We start from the raw sequence: 12,540 nt of genomic DNA, 5'->3' as shown, positions 1-12,540 counted from the left end.
GTCTCAAAAAGAAAGCTTTATATAAAAAGAAAGAAAATACATACAAATGGTCTCTCTGTATTAAGGTGACAAAATACAGGGTCAATTGCTTAGAAGAAATATGAATAAACAGCCTTATTCAAAAAGAATACAAATCAAAGCACTCCAGCACTTATATTCATGCAAATACCAAAGAAAAGAAACCATATAACTTACTATCTGATCTCTTTGTCCTTACACTTAGAAACAGAAGACTAGAAAGCAGAAACTACTTCTCCAAAGCTCAGAGAAAGCAGGCAGACAGACAACAAAGACCTCAGACACAAAATTCCCTCCACCCAAAGTTGAAAAAATCTGGTTTCCTGATTGGTCCTCTGGTCAGGTGCTTCAGGTGAAAGAGACATTAACCCTTAGCTATCTGTTTATGACAGGCTCAAGTCACTTATCTTTTCTGTACTGCAGTTTCCCTATCACCAAACCAAATAGGGATGATACTTACTACTATAAAGCACACGGAGATCTATTGAAAAAGCATGCTATGTAATTCCTAAAATAAAAATATTCTGTAGGCTAGCACAAAGATGTATTCAGAGAGAGATGTATTCAGGAGACCATGAGTTCAAGCCTTCGTTTTCAACGACTGCTCTTAATAGTTCTGTGCACTTAACAGTCCTTTTATACATATCATTGAGGCCAAAAGCTTAACATGATTCAAAAAAGGACTGGACATTTATATCTATCTAGAATTATAATAGTAAATATTTTAAAAAAAGATTTGGAAGATACATAAACCCTGATGGTTTATATCATATGCAAATCTCTAAGAACTAGGAGTGGAGGGAGGGAGAAATTTTCCCTATAACAGCCTACTGCACGATTTTGTGCACCTTGCCCCAGAGCAGCTGGTACTGGCCACTGCTGGAGACAGGATTGGACTAGATGGACCACTTTTCTGATCCAACAAGAAAGTTCTACCTTATTATATGGCATTATAGCACAACAGAAGGACAAATTTCCATCTGTCTTTGAGTGAGATTGTTTAACCTTATGTCTTCATTTACTAAATTAAATAGATACCCACATGTATAACCAGAGTAATTTCATCTTGATGAAGGTCTTTGAATTCAAACCTTGTACTAATGATGTGAGGAGCAAGTGTAAAAAAAGTTTCTAAGGTAAATATATTTCTGTGTGAAATTTTATATTTGATTCATTTTTAACAGAACAACTAAGTTGTTTATAAACTGACAGATTCAAAATGATGTTACCAGGTAAGAGATGCAGCAGCTATAAATTCAGCACTTCATTTCATTTGAATTCAGTGCATCAAAAAAACCTCTCTTAATGAAGTTAAAGGAACCCTGTCAAGATAAACATGACATATTATTAGAAAACAGAAGCTGCGTTCCTATGCACCCTGACTTGCAAGGTGCTGAACTCACTTAACACCCATGGATTTCAATGGCAATATATCCCACATTAACAGCACAGGTCAGTAAAACTGAATTTTGAAAATATAATTTACTTTTCACTATTTATGCTATATACCTTTGCATATCACTTATCATGGAAAATTAAAATAGATGAGTCAGTGACAGACAGGATCTGGAATATCTGAACTGCAAACAGGGTAGGGGAATTTTTATTTATTTTAAATCTTTCTATTAAAATTTAAAACAAAATCAGGATTACCAATACATATAAAGAAAACACAAAACCATCATGCTTTCAAATCAAATACATTTCTGTTCACTGTTAAATCCTTTGAGGAAAAGGCAATTCAGCTGAGTCTACTTCTTTGATGTTGCAAAAGATATAGCACTGATGTAAATAAAGTCCTCAATTTTGACAGATTCCCCCTCACTTAGAAAAGCTGAAATAGGTTTATTTTTCTGTCTAACTGAGCCACATCTTTACCAAACCATTTGCAAGAACAATTCCATTTAGATTCTACTTTTACATGACCTAAAAAAAAAAAAAGAGCTGTTGTTTTTTTTAACAGTGGTATGTACTTTTGAATATCAATATAAAAGATTTTAGAGCATTTCCAACTTTAATACCTTTCTTTTTAAAATAAGACATTCCTAATTAAAGTGCTGAATTTGGTATTTCAAAGTTCTGCATAACCAGAAATAATGCAAACAGTATCTTAAAGGGGAGAATGAGATGAACAGGGTTGTTGATCAAACAGGAATTGTAATATTAAGGACTAAATCCTGCCAAGTGCAGAGCATCCTAACCTCCCAGTGAAGTGAATGAAATCAAAGAAAGCACTTAGCATTTGCAAGATCAGACTCTAAAAGAGCAATACTCATTCTTTTGTAGTCTGAAGGATAAATAGGTAAGCGCTGTAAGACTTGGGAAAAAAAAAGCAAGTCTCCAATGTGACTGAATAAAAAGGGATGTGGTTCGTGTAAAAAGTGTTACAGTACAACAAAACATAATGAAGTCCACAAATCATTTTTCAGGGCATTTACCAATTTGCATTTGTAGTATTTACACACACATACACATTGTAAGTTAAACATTGGCAAAGCACAGTGTTGCATTACTACCACCAAAGCCAAATGAATTAGTGAGAGCAATGCGTCGTTTTTCACCTTTCCAGTCTAGGGCTGTTAGCGGAACATAATTGAGATCAAACTCCGGCTCGGTTCTATCCAGGTTGAGAGTAGGTGGTAAAATTCCATGGTAACAGGACAGGGCAGTAAAAGCTGCCTCTATAGCCCCTGCAGCCCCCAGGAGATGTCCTGTTGCTCCCTTTGTTGAGGAAACTGCAAGAGTGTATGCATGCTCTTTAAAAAGTCTCTTGATGGCTCGATTCTCAGCAGCATCTCCTAGTGGCGTAGAAGTGGCATGTGCATTGACATATGTTATATCCTCAGGACATATTCCAGAATCTTTTATTGCTGCAGACATACATCTAAGGAAAAAGAAAAAGAGAGAGCTTGATTTCCCGCTGTCTTTTGTAGCACTGTTACCTGTTCAGAGCGGAAATGGCTGTTAAATGCTAAAATCAGAATGGTTGCATTTCACAGGCACTTTGCTCCAATATAAATGACTACACAAGATGCAAGGCAGAGCAGAATGAGACTCATTCACTTTATCAGCAACAGAAGAATAATATACACACTTAGATCTTGGTCATCTTAAATATTTTATTCTTCTATAGAATATATTGACTGGAATTAAAGTCTACAGTGGAAAAACTGTTATACCACAGGTTGAAAAAAGGGATATAATGAATGAAGCCACAGGTCACAGATATAATTGTCCATTAGAGGTCTGTTTTTAGTTCAGAGGTCAATCATTCTCCTTCTAAAATAAAGTTTTATTATCTTAAAAATTATTTTCCCCCAACTATTTTACAACTTCAATTACCCGCTGCTGAATTTTCTCTAGTTTAGCCACCAGGTCAAAAGCAGAGTTCCCTCAGTGATTATAGCAATCATCTTGATCATAATAAATTAACCAAAAATGTCCTAATTTTTACATTTTCTGTCCCTCATGTTTATATTATTCCCTTTTGCTCACAACATCCCTAGACGCATCCTCACCACTGTTCAGAACCTGAGTGCAAATTGCTTTCTCCCCTGGAAAAAATCCAGAGGGGCAGGAAAATCTCACAGAAACTATATGCCCTTGACATTATATAAATTGGGAAGCAAATAACTGATATACAGTAATAAGTGTAATGTATACATTTCAGATTTCTTTGCTAAGGTAAAACATATAACAATTCATAATTTAAAATGTTTAATATAAAATTATCTATTTCCTGTTGTGAATTTAATTCATATTCTACCACAATTATAAGATGCATATAGGAAAACTGTGTTACAAATGTATGATCGTGTCAGCTCAGTGGTGAAAAAAAATCTGTAATTTGAGAGAAAGTTCATGGTTAATCTCAGTATCTCATCATAAATGTCTTAAATTCTAAATAAATGTCTAAAGCAATTAAGTATGAATCAACTGCTATAAAGAGAAAACTGGTAAATTAGTCTTCTACTTTAAAATCTGTTAACCAAGCAAAGATATGGTATTAAACACAGACATCAGAACAACATAAAATATAGAGAACCACCTATTTGGTCATTTAGTCCATTTCCTTGCCAGGGCAGTTCTTCCTTACAAAGGAAAAAATCCTGGGAGGCATGGTATATTAAGAACAGAAGAACTGAACTGACTTTGAACTATTACTACAATAATAATTCTAATGGGGTCAGTGCAATGCACTGGCTCATATAGACACACTCAGCAAACCCAGATTATCGACAAATAGGTTTAGCTTTGATTAGGTGCCACTGTCATCCATGCTTTCACTTTTTATTTAGTCTGTATTCTTGGATTGTTTTACCATATTTGCTTTTTCTTTGACCATTTCATATGGTAACAACAATATGATAAACACAAAGGGCATCCCAGCTGCTATGAAAACCATTACTTTGAACTGATATGTATACACACAATATTACAGTAAGCTATGAAGGCCAGTAAAACTACTACGGTACCTGTGATCTTTAGCAATGACCTATAGTCGGCCTACACAAGGCTCTCATGCAGCGTGTGTGTATAATATATATATATATATATATATATATATTATACACACACACACATATAAATTGTTTCATTGATAATTTAATTAATTATAGGGTATTTACACTATATACACAACATAAATATAAAATGTTGAAGCAGTAAAAAGGTATAAACTGTGTATAAACTAGTTTCATAAAGAAGATTTTCTATTTCAGTAATGGATAGAGCAACATGCCTTCTTTTCCACAGATATCCTATGTAAAAGCAGGCTTATTTTAAGACCGGCAAAAGATTGCTGAAAAATGGCACTATCCTATAAAAAATAAGACATTTAGTCAGCCTACAGCATGAAAATATCTTAATTCTAGGCAAAGATCTGAGGACATATCAAAGTGAAAATCCAAAGTGCATTTCTGCTGTCTACGTCCACCAGCTCTAACCTTTTCCACCAATACCACACTGAAGGCACTGAGTCTGTATTAAGATCCCAACAAAGCAAGATATTTAAAACGTCTCTGTTTTAACCATGTGCTTTGCATAGACACATCTACGGAACTTTTTCAAACCAAGTCCTAAATCTTTTTGAGAGCATTTTAACTATTCACACTGATAATATCTAAGGTAATTATTCTGGGAAGTGACATTCTCCAACTACTACACAATTGCTAATGTACTATTTGGGAGTTCAATGTGGGCTAATTAAATAGCATTCCTAAATAACACAGGTAGCAGCATTACCTGCTTTCATAGCTGAATGTCTCTCCTCTTAAATATAGAGGTTCAAAAGTTTTTTTTATATTCAGAGAGCCTTTAACATCTGGCTGTAGTTGGGAGTCATTTATGGTGTGAACAGCTGTGTACATTAAAAATGAAATATTTTCCACATTGAATAAAGCTTCCATAATATTACATAAGAAGGCTGAATCTAGTGAGACTACCTTCCCACAAGAAAAATAAGATAAAACCTTTAAAAAATCTTCCATTGTTTAGATTAAGCTTTCAGGCCTTTTGAAAATCTGCATACCAATGTATTTTAAACACTCCCACATCAGTAAAAAGATATGTGGATGGTATTCATACTGAGGTGCAAAATATTTCTCTAGGCAAATTTACAGAGAATACTGACCAACAGAAAATAATAGTTTAATAATTTATCTGTCAAATTAATCTACAAATTCTTACCTAAAAGCACCATCTCCATCTGGATTAGGTGCTGTTATGTGGAAAGCATCACCAGAGAGTCCATAACCTAAAATTTCTGCATAGATCCTGGCTTCTCTTTGCATAGCATGTTCATATTCTTCTAACACCAACACAGCTGCACCCTCTCCCATTACAAATCCTTCTCTTTGTGAATGGAACGGTCGACATGCCAGTTTAGGGCTTGAGTTAAAGTTAGTGCTGAGTGCCCGAGCTCTTGCAAATGCAGCTATAGACAAGGGGCTAATAGAAGCCTCTGTTCCTCCAGCCAACATCACATCAGCATCACCATGGCCTATAAATCTAATGGAATCTCCAACAGCATGTGCTCCTGTGGTACAAGCGGTTGAAACAGCATGATTGGGCCCCTTCAGCTGGTGTCTAATGCTGATCTGACCTGCTGCCATATTGATTAAGATCTTAGGGATAAAGAATGGGCTGACTTTGTTATAACCTTTTGTTTTAAACGTCAAGCCTGTATTGAAAATATCTTCCAGTGGAACCATTCCCATTCCAATTGCCACACCAGCAGTTAAGTGATCCAGTTCAGACTGTGGATGCCAGCCAGAGTCTTTTATTGCTAGCTCTGCAGCACCCAAGGCCATGATAGTGGCCGAAGACATGGATTTGCTTTCTGATTTTGACACAAAGTTTTCTTCACTGAACTGACCCTTGCCATTTCCTCTTGGCACACAAGCAGCCACTCTACATGGAACACTTGTATATTCTTCCCCATCCAGAGAGATAATCCCACTTTCTCCTTGGAGAAGGCGATTCCACACAAATTGAGTCCCAACGCCAAGAGGAGACACTAAACCAATACCTGTGACAACTACTCGCCTTTGACGTTTGGAAAGTGACTTGGTGCTGAAACCATTTTTGCTACTTCTTAAACATTGATGTAATTTGGGACTCCGGTGATGAAAATTTACAATTTTAAAGAAATCTGGTAAGCACTGTGAGATCATGGTGGAGACCAGGGTAACCTGAAATATGTTTCTGTAACAGGTAAAAAAGGTAACAATGAAATAGCTGATGTAAAAAGCATTTAAGGTACAGTAAAATTAGGCCTTGCCTTTTAAATGCATGTGTTTTCCAAATTGCAGAGAACGGTGTTTCCTGTGTGACTAGTGCCCTATCATGGCTATTTATTACAGTAAATTAAGGACCTCATCATAACCTTTATGGGAGACAGCATAGTCTAGGGGATGGGGCACTAGACTGGGAGTTAGGAGACTTGGATTCTGTTTCCAGCTATACCACAGATCTGATCTGACACCTTGGCAAGTCACTTCACCTCTCTATGCCTCTTTACCCTCACACCTCGTCTGTCTTGTTTATTTAGACTGTTAGATCTCTGGGACAGGGACAGGGATCTCTTACAATGTGTTCGTACAGCTATTACACTTGGGCCTCAATCTCGGATGGTATCGTATCACAAATAAATAAGAGCCATCACTTGGGTATCCCTTACTTTGCACTTTTATAGAGATTTATACTTTCAATATGCTGTAAAAATATTAACTAATCCTTTGATTGCCCTGAATGTTAGTTTAACATTGTATTTGAATGAATATCCATTTATATTGTGCAAAAATTGCTTTGCTCTATCAAGCCATTTTTGATTTAACAACTTAATAAAATCAGATTTTTCACATTTGAGATAGTTTTTTGATTAAACTTTAACCATAAATTTAGATAATGAAATTCTATAAATTAGACCCTAATTTAAACTACATTGTTGCTAACTGGGGAAAAACGTTATTTAAAGTCATATAGTATATATCAAAATACTGTGGAACATATGAAGTAGTTAATTTACATTTATTAAAAATGTAGTACAGTTGCAATTTAGAAAGCCATGAAATATGGCCATTTGCTCTTTTTAAGCAATTATTTGAAGTGTCTCCAAAACACCGTATGTCACACAATCAAATGTATTGGCCTTCATCATATGACATCTATGCCATTAGTTGTATTGGTATAGTGAAAATAAATGCACTGGAATATAATGCTGTTACAGGATTAATAGCTCTCACTTTGAAAATAACCATATCTAGCATCATAAAACATTGCATTATTATATTAATGTCTAGTACACCTTCAGCTGAAGAATCTGGTATTGATCACTGTTAAAGAATTAGATACTAGATTACTGGTCTGATCTGGTTTGGCAATTTGTATTTCTGTCGTGCAGATATTCATGAGGGTATTATTTGGCTTGCAGGAACTTCATTACCTATGATGATACACAAGAAAGAAATAACCCAACTTGACTATTAAGTGTCCAAGTAGAGTTTGCAGGGCTTCCAATTAGAAAATAACCATTTTCTCTTCTAAATGGAACAAATTTGGTTTGACATCCATGAGAAACAAATAAACTTGGAACCCCCCACTATCCCATTTTTTTACCAAATAATTTTTCTGAGGGGAACTGCACTTGGAGATAATATCGCTGTAATAGAATGCTGTTACCTACTCCTGCTGCTAGATATAAAGAGTTGGATGGTTATTTTTGAACAGAGAGTTTTAATCCTGTGACAGCATTTGGTTCTAGTGCCTTTATTTCTATTGTGCCAAATGTTCAATGGTATGATGTTATTTTATATGAGTAAAAACATGTGATTGTATAACACTAGATATTTTGGATGTTGGCCTTGCTGTTGTTTTTGCCACGGACAAGTACTAGCAGAACTTTTCTCACTTTTTTCTTATAAAGTTTCCCCTTCATACATATGGTCAAAGGGAAAAACAAAGAGCACTGAAAGGATAGGGAAATCTATTTTATATTTTTTATGTAGCTTCTTCAAGTTTGATGAATATCTTTTCCAGTTGGAATGAGTGGGAAGAAAAACTAAAAGTAGGGTAATTTTATTCCCCTTGACAACAGGCTGCAAAACACTATTGGTTTTAAATTCACAAGAGCAACATGTTGTATCTTTAAGGCTGCTGCTTTCATTTTTATATTCTGCTGTGGGTCAACAGTCAGCATATTTGGCAGCCAGACTTCAGGATGTGGCATAATACGCTGTGTTTCTCAAACTTCATTGCACCGCAACCCCCTTCTGGTAACAAAAATTACATTACCCCATAAGCAGGGACTGAGCTTTCCCAAGCCCTGCTGTCCCAGGTGGGGGGCCAAGGCCAAAGCAGGAGCCCCACCGCCCCAGCAGAGAGGGAGGGGGCCTGTATCCTAAGCCCCGCTGCTCAGAGCTGAAGCTGTTGGGCTTTGGCTTTGGCCCAGGCAGTTGGGCTCAGGCTTTGGCTCCAGACCCCAGCAAGCCTAAGCCAGCTCCAGTGACCGGGGTCACAACCGACCCACAGTTTGAGAACCACTGAATATATTGTCAGAATAAACCTTATAAGAAGATGTGTTCTGAAAAAACTACCTTCATTTAATGGCTATTAATGTTCCATAAAAAGAAATAAACGTTAAACTAACATTAAGGGCAATCACAGGATTCGTTAATATTTTTTACAGCATACTGAAAGCATAAATCTGTATAAAAGTGCAAAGTGAGGGATACCCAAGTGAAGGCTCTTATTTGTGTTACAATACCAACAAGTTTCTAGCCCTTCTGGCTTTGGAGCTTCAAAATGTGACACACACCCTCCCAGTGCACCCTAAAGGCTCATAAAGCAGAACACACACAAAAAACAAACACCAAAGCTATTATTTTACTTAATCTCGTGATTTTAAAGCCAATATCATGATTTTGGTGCACATGACTCATGCTCTTTTTTAACATTTGGGGTTGACACTACTGCTAGAGTAGCTGAGATTACATAGAATACTATTTTGTTACCTTATAGACTAATATCTGTATAGATGTTAGTCTATAAGGTGCCACAGGATTCTTTGCTGCTTTTACAGATCCAGACTAACACAGCAACCCCTCTGATATTTTGTTACAGTGTGCAAACCTCAACAATTCACAAAAGGAATGGAGCCCTCCAAACTGAATATACTAGGGGATATTCTACTGTTTTGCTCCCTCCCTTGGCTCCACTGCCAGCCCCTAGGCACAGCACTGAAAATAGGGTTACCAGCCCTCTAGGATTGTCCTGGAGTCTCCAGGAATACAAAATTAATCTTTAATTAAAGTTTATGCCATGGGATGAAAACCTCCAGGAATGCACCCAACCAAAATCAGCAACCCTATTTGAAAAAAAAAAACAGTGGATTTTCAAGCCTCACGCCTGTAAACACCTGGGGGCTAGGGAAGCGGTTACACCGCCTAGTTCGTGGAGGCCTCTCTCCAGTGACTCTAGCTCAAGCTCTAACGCTGCCTGCGCAGCCTAGCGGGCAGAGGGGCCTGGCAAGCACAGGAGACACTAGGACCGCGCCTCCCGCACCAGCAATGGCAGAACTCGGGTGGGGGGCGCCGCTCAGCCACGCAGCTTGTCCCTGGCTGTGAGTACAACCCCACAGGGTGCGGCAGCACCGCCCCTATTCTCTAGAAGAGGGGGAAACAGCCCCGGCCCATTTCCGGGGGGGGCAGGATCTCTCCCTCCCCCCCGCGCCCTTCCCGAACCTCCCTCTTTCATTCCATCTCATCCCTCAGATCGGCGCGGAAACAGACCCATTCCTCAGATGTCTGTATCTCACCTCCCCCTCTCCTCTGTGGTCAACTCTGTCTCCCTGCCTTTCTCCAATGGCGGTGGGCTAAACCACGTGAGGAAAAAGGGGGGGAGGGCTTCAAACCTCGACAACCTGATAATCGACTGCCGATTCCTCGATTGGTCAGAAGCGCCGGCACCAATCGAGAAATCGGCGCTGGATTGGTAGGGTATGTGACCTACTGCTTCCTTGGCTTCTGCCTATTTATCTGTGAGGCTGGGGGAGGGTAAGATGAGGGGTGAGTTTATCTCGCATTCTCTGCTTGCGACACCAGTTAGAATCCCACCCATGACAATAAGTAGAGTCTTTCTTCACTCTGCTCTTAGGTGATGGAAATATTTTCCCTACTTATCTTAGAGCACAGCCTGAGCAGAATCCAAGAGCTATTAGGGTTATCTACAGAGACCAAAAAGGAGTCAGAACAAACACAACGAGGCAGATCCCTAGAAGGAGGAGCCATAAAGATTTTAAAAAGACACACAGAATAAAGTTATATTAAAAAGGAAATTAATTAAAAAAAGCCAAGCACTCTTGAAAAAGTCACACCCAGAAATAGAAAACATGTAAAAGAGCACCAAGAACTCAAAAATTCACTTTCACTCACTTTATTTTTTTCACATCATCTTATTTAGTATTACACACATAAAACTATATTAAAAAGAACATTAGGGTTACAAATTCTGAAGTTAGGAAATGCTAAAATATTGCTTGTCACAAAAAAAGTCTTTTATCACACAGTTAAAGTATATGCACAAGGGGGACCAAATTCAGGTTGTACAGCATGTCTGTGCCCCCAGTCTCATTTTAACATGCCACACCTGCATCAGATCCTCATTCCAGTCCCAGTTCCTTGAGCATCACATCTCAGTCCTCTTCCACCCCCACGCTCTCGACTTCATGGGCCTTTGTCCATCCCTCCCAAAAATCAGACTTACCAAAAAAAAAAATCAACTCACTTGGATTGGCAATTTATTCCTCTATATTCCAGTCAGATAGCTAAGCTTCCTCCTCCTCCTCCTCTCTGCCTGGATGCCAGAAGGGGGGCATTAAAAGCACGGGAAAGACAAGATCCTTGCTCTCAGTTCTCCTGCCTGGCACTTCAGCAATCTCCAGCTGTTTTTTTTTTTTTTTTAAAGATTAGGATTGGAAGGGACCTCAGGAGGTGATCTAGTCCAACCCCCTGCTCAAAGCAGGACTAATCCCCAACTATTTCTTTGCCCCAGATCCCTGAATGGCCCCCTCAAGGATTGAACTCACAATGCTAAGTTTAGCAGACTGATGCTCAAACCACTGAGCTATCTCTCCCTCCCACTTAGGAGGACCAACTGAGAAAATCCTGCTCAGCCTCTGCATCCCTCTGGTGGAGTCTGCCCACAGCAGATAGAATCTTCAGAGAAGTGAGTTTCCAAACTCCCCTGAGCATGTGTAAACTGAGATTTTTCAGAGGCTCATAAATTTACCAAATGTGGGCAGATTTTCATGGGGATTGCAAAAAGGCACATCCCTGACACGAGGGCAACCTGCCCCTGTTAAATTTCATGTCCTTACTCCAAAGTATGGAGGCACTAGAGTTTCTCATCAAAATGGTCATAAGATTTTTTTTTTAACACGGGCAAAACATTTTTCCATAAAATTTTGTTCTGAGAAACAACAGAATTGTTTTTGCTGAAATTTTCCAAAAAAAGTTCAGCATGAGGCTGGCACCCCAGCATGGAAAATTTCAGCCCAAATGGTTACATTTGGCAAAGTTATAAGCAACTGAAAACAGGGTCTTATAATGGAAAGTGTACAGGTGATGAGTTTGCCTTGATGGCTCTGTTTTGCTTAGCAAGGCCTAGTTCTGCTTAGCAACCCAGTTCAGCTTAGCAACTGATCAAGGCCTACTGAAAAATTTACTGGCTGGGGTAGACAGGCCAGCTGTGTGACCTTGCTAGATAAGAGAATGCTTATAGAGGTGGGGAAAAATGCTTGCAGACACTTTTTGAAGTAACATGTATTCTTTTTTGTACTAACCATGAAGTTATCAGGACATAACAGTTGTTCTTTGTTCCTCTCATGTATGCTGGGAACATATGCTAGGAAGGTAGAGTGATGACGCGATGAAGTCGCTAACAAAAAACAGTTTGCATCTGCGGGAGGGGGGAGCTGGTTCTGTATAGAGTGAGATGGGCAGTTCTCTGTTGTGTGACATGCCA

The 12,540-nt window shown here is 38.4% G+C and overlaps 1 protein-coding gene across 3 annotated transcripts; it reads right to left on the bottom strand.

The window, feature by feature from the left end:
* Positions 1–1,583: 1,583 nt before the first annotated feature.
* Positions 1,584–10,430, bottom strand: OXSM (3-oxoacyl-ACP synthase, mitochondrial). Of its 3 annotated transcripts, none has more exons than XM_050938484.1 (3): positions 10,334–10,430; positions 5,707–6,723; positions 1,584–2,902 (listed from the first exon to the last, which is right to left on the bottom strand). In XM_050938484.1, the coding sequence occupies exons 2-3, from the start codon at positions 6,690–6,692 to the stop codon at positions 2,500–2,502; spliced, it is 1,389 nt and encodes a 462-aa protein (XP_050794441.1). In that variant the 5' UTR covers positions 6,693–6,723; positions 10,334–10,430; the 3' UTR covers positions 1,584–2,499. The 3 variants fall into 3 exon arrangements, with proteins under 3 accessions (XP_050794441.1, XP_050794442.1, XP_050794440.1); XM_050938485.1 differs by having other exon boundaries at positions 10,308–10,418; XM_050938483.1 differs by having other exon boundaries at positions 10,260–10,409.
* Positions 10,431–12,540: the final 2,110 nt, after the last annotated feature.

The sequence above is a fragment of the Gopherus flavomarginatus genome, chromosome 2, assembly GCF_025201925.1.
Source record: "Gopherus flavomarginatus isolate rGopFla2 chromosome 2, rGopFla2.mat.asm, whole genome shotgun sequence".
NCBI classification, from domain to species: domain Eukaryota; kingdom Metazoa; phylum Chordata; order Testudines; family Testudinidae; genus Gopherus; species Gopherus flavomarginatus.
Note: the sequence above shows the minus strand (reverse complement) of the source record. Positions and strands in the feature narration are given on the sequence as shown.

Bases quoted from the DNA above. Each gene is read 5' to 3' on its own strand.
- OXSM (XM_050938483.1), bottom strand. From the start codon at position 10,282: ATGAGATGGAATGAAAGAGGGAG. The intron at 6,724-10,259 runs GTTCGGGAAGGG...TACCTGTTACAG, and splicing joins AGATGGAATGAAAGAGGGAG to AAACATATTTCAGGTTACCC. The intron at 2,903-5,706 runs GTAAGAATTTGT...CTTTTTCCTTAG, and splicing joins GATGGAGATGGTGCTTTTAG to ATGTATGTCTGCAGCAATAA.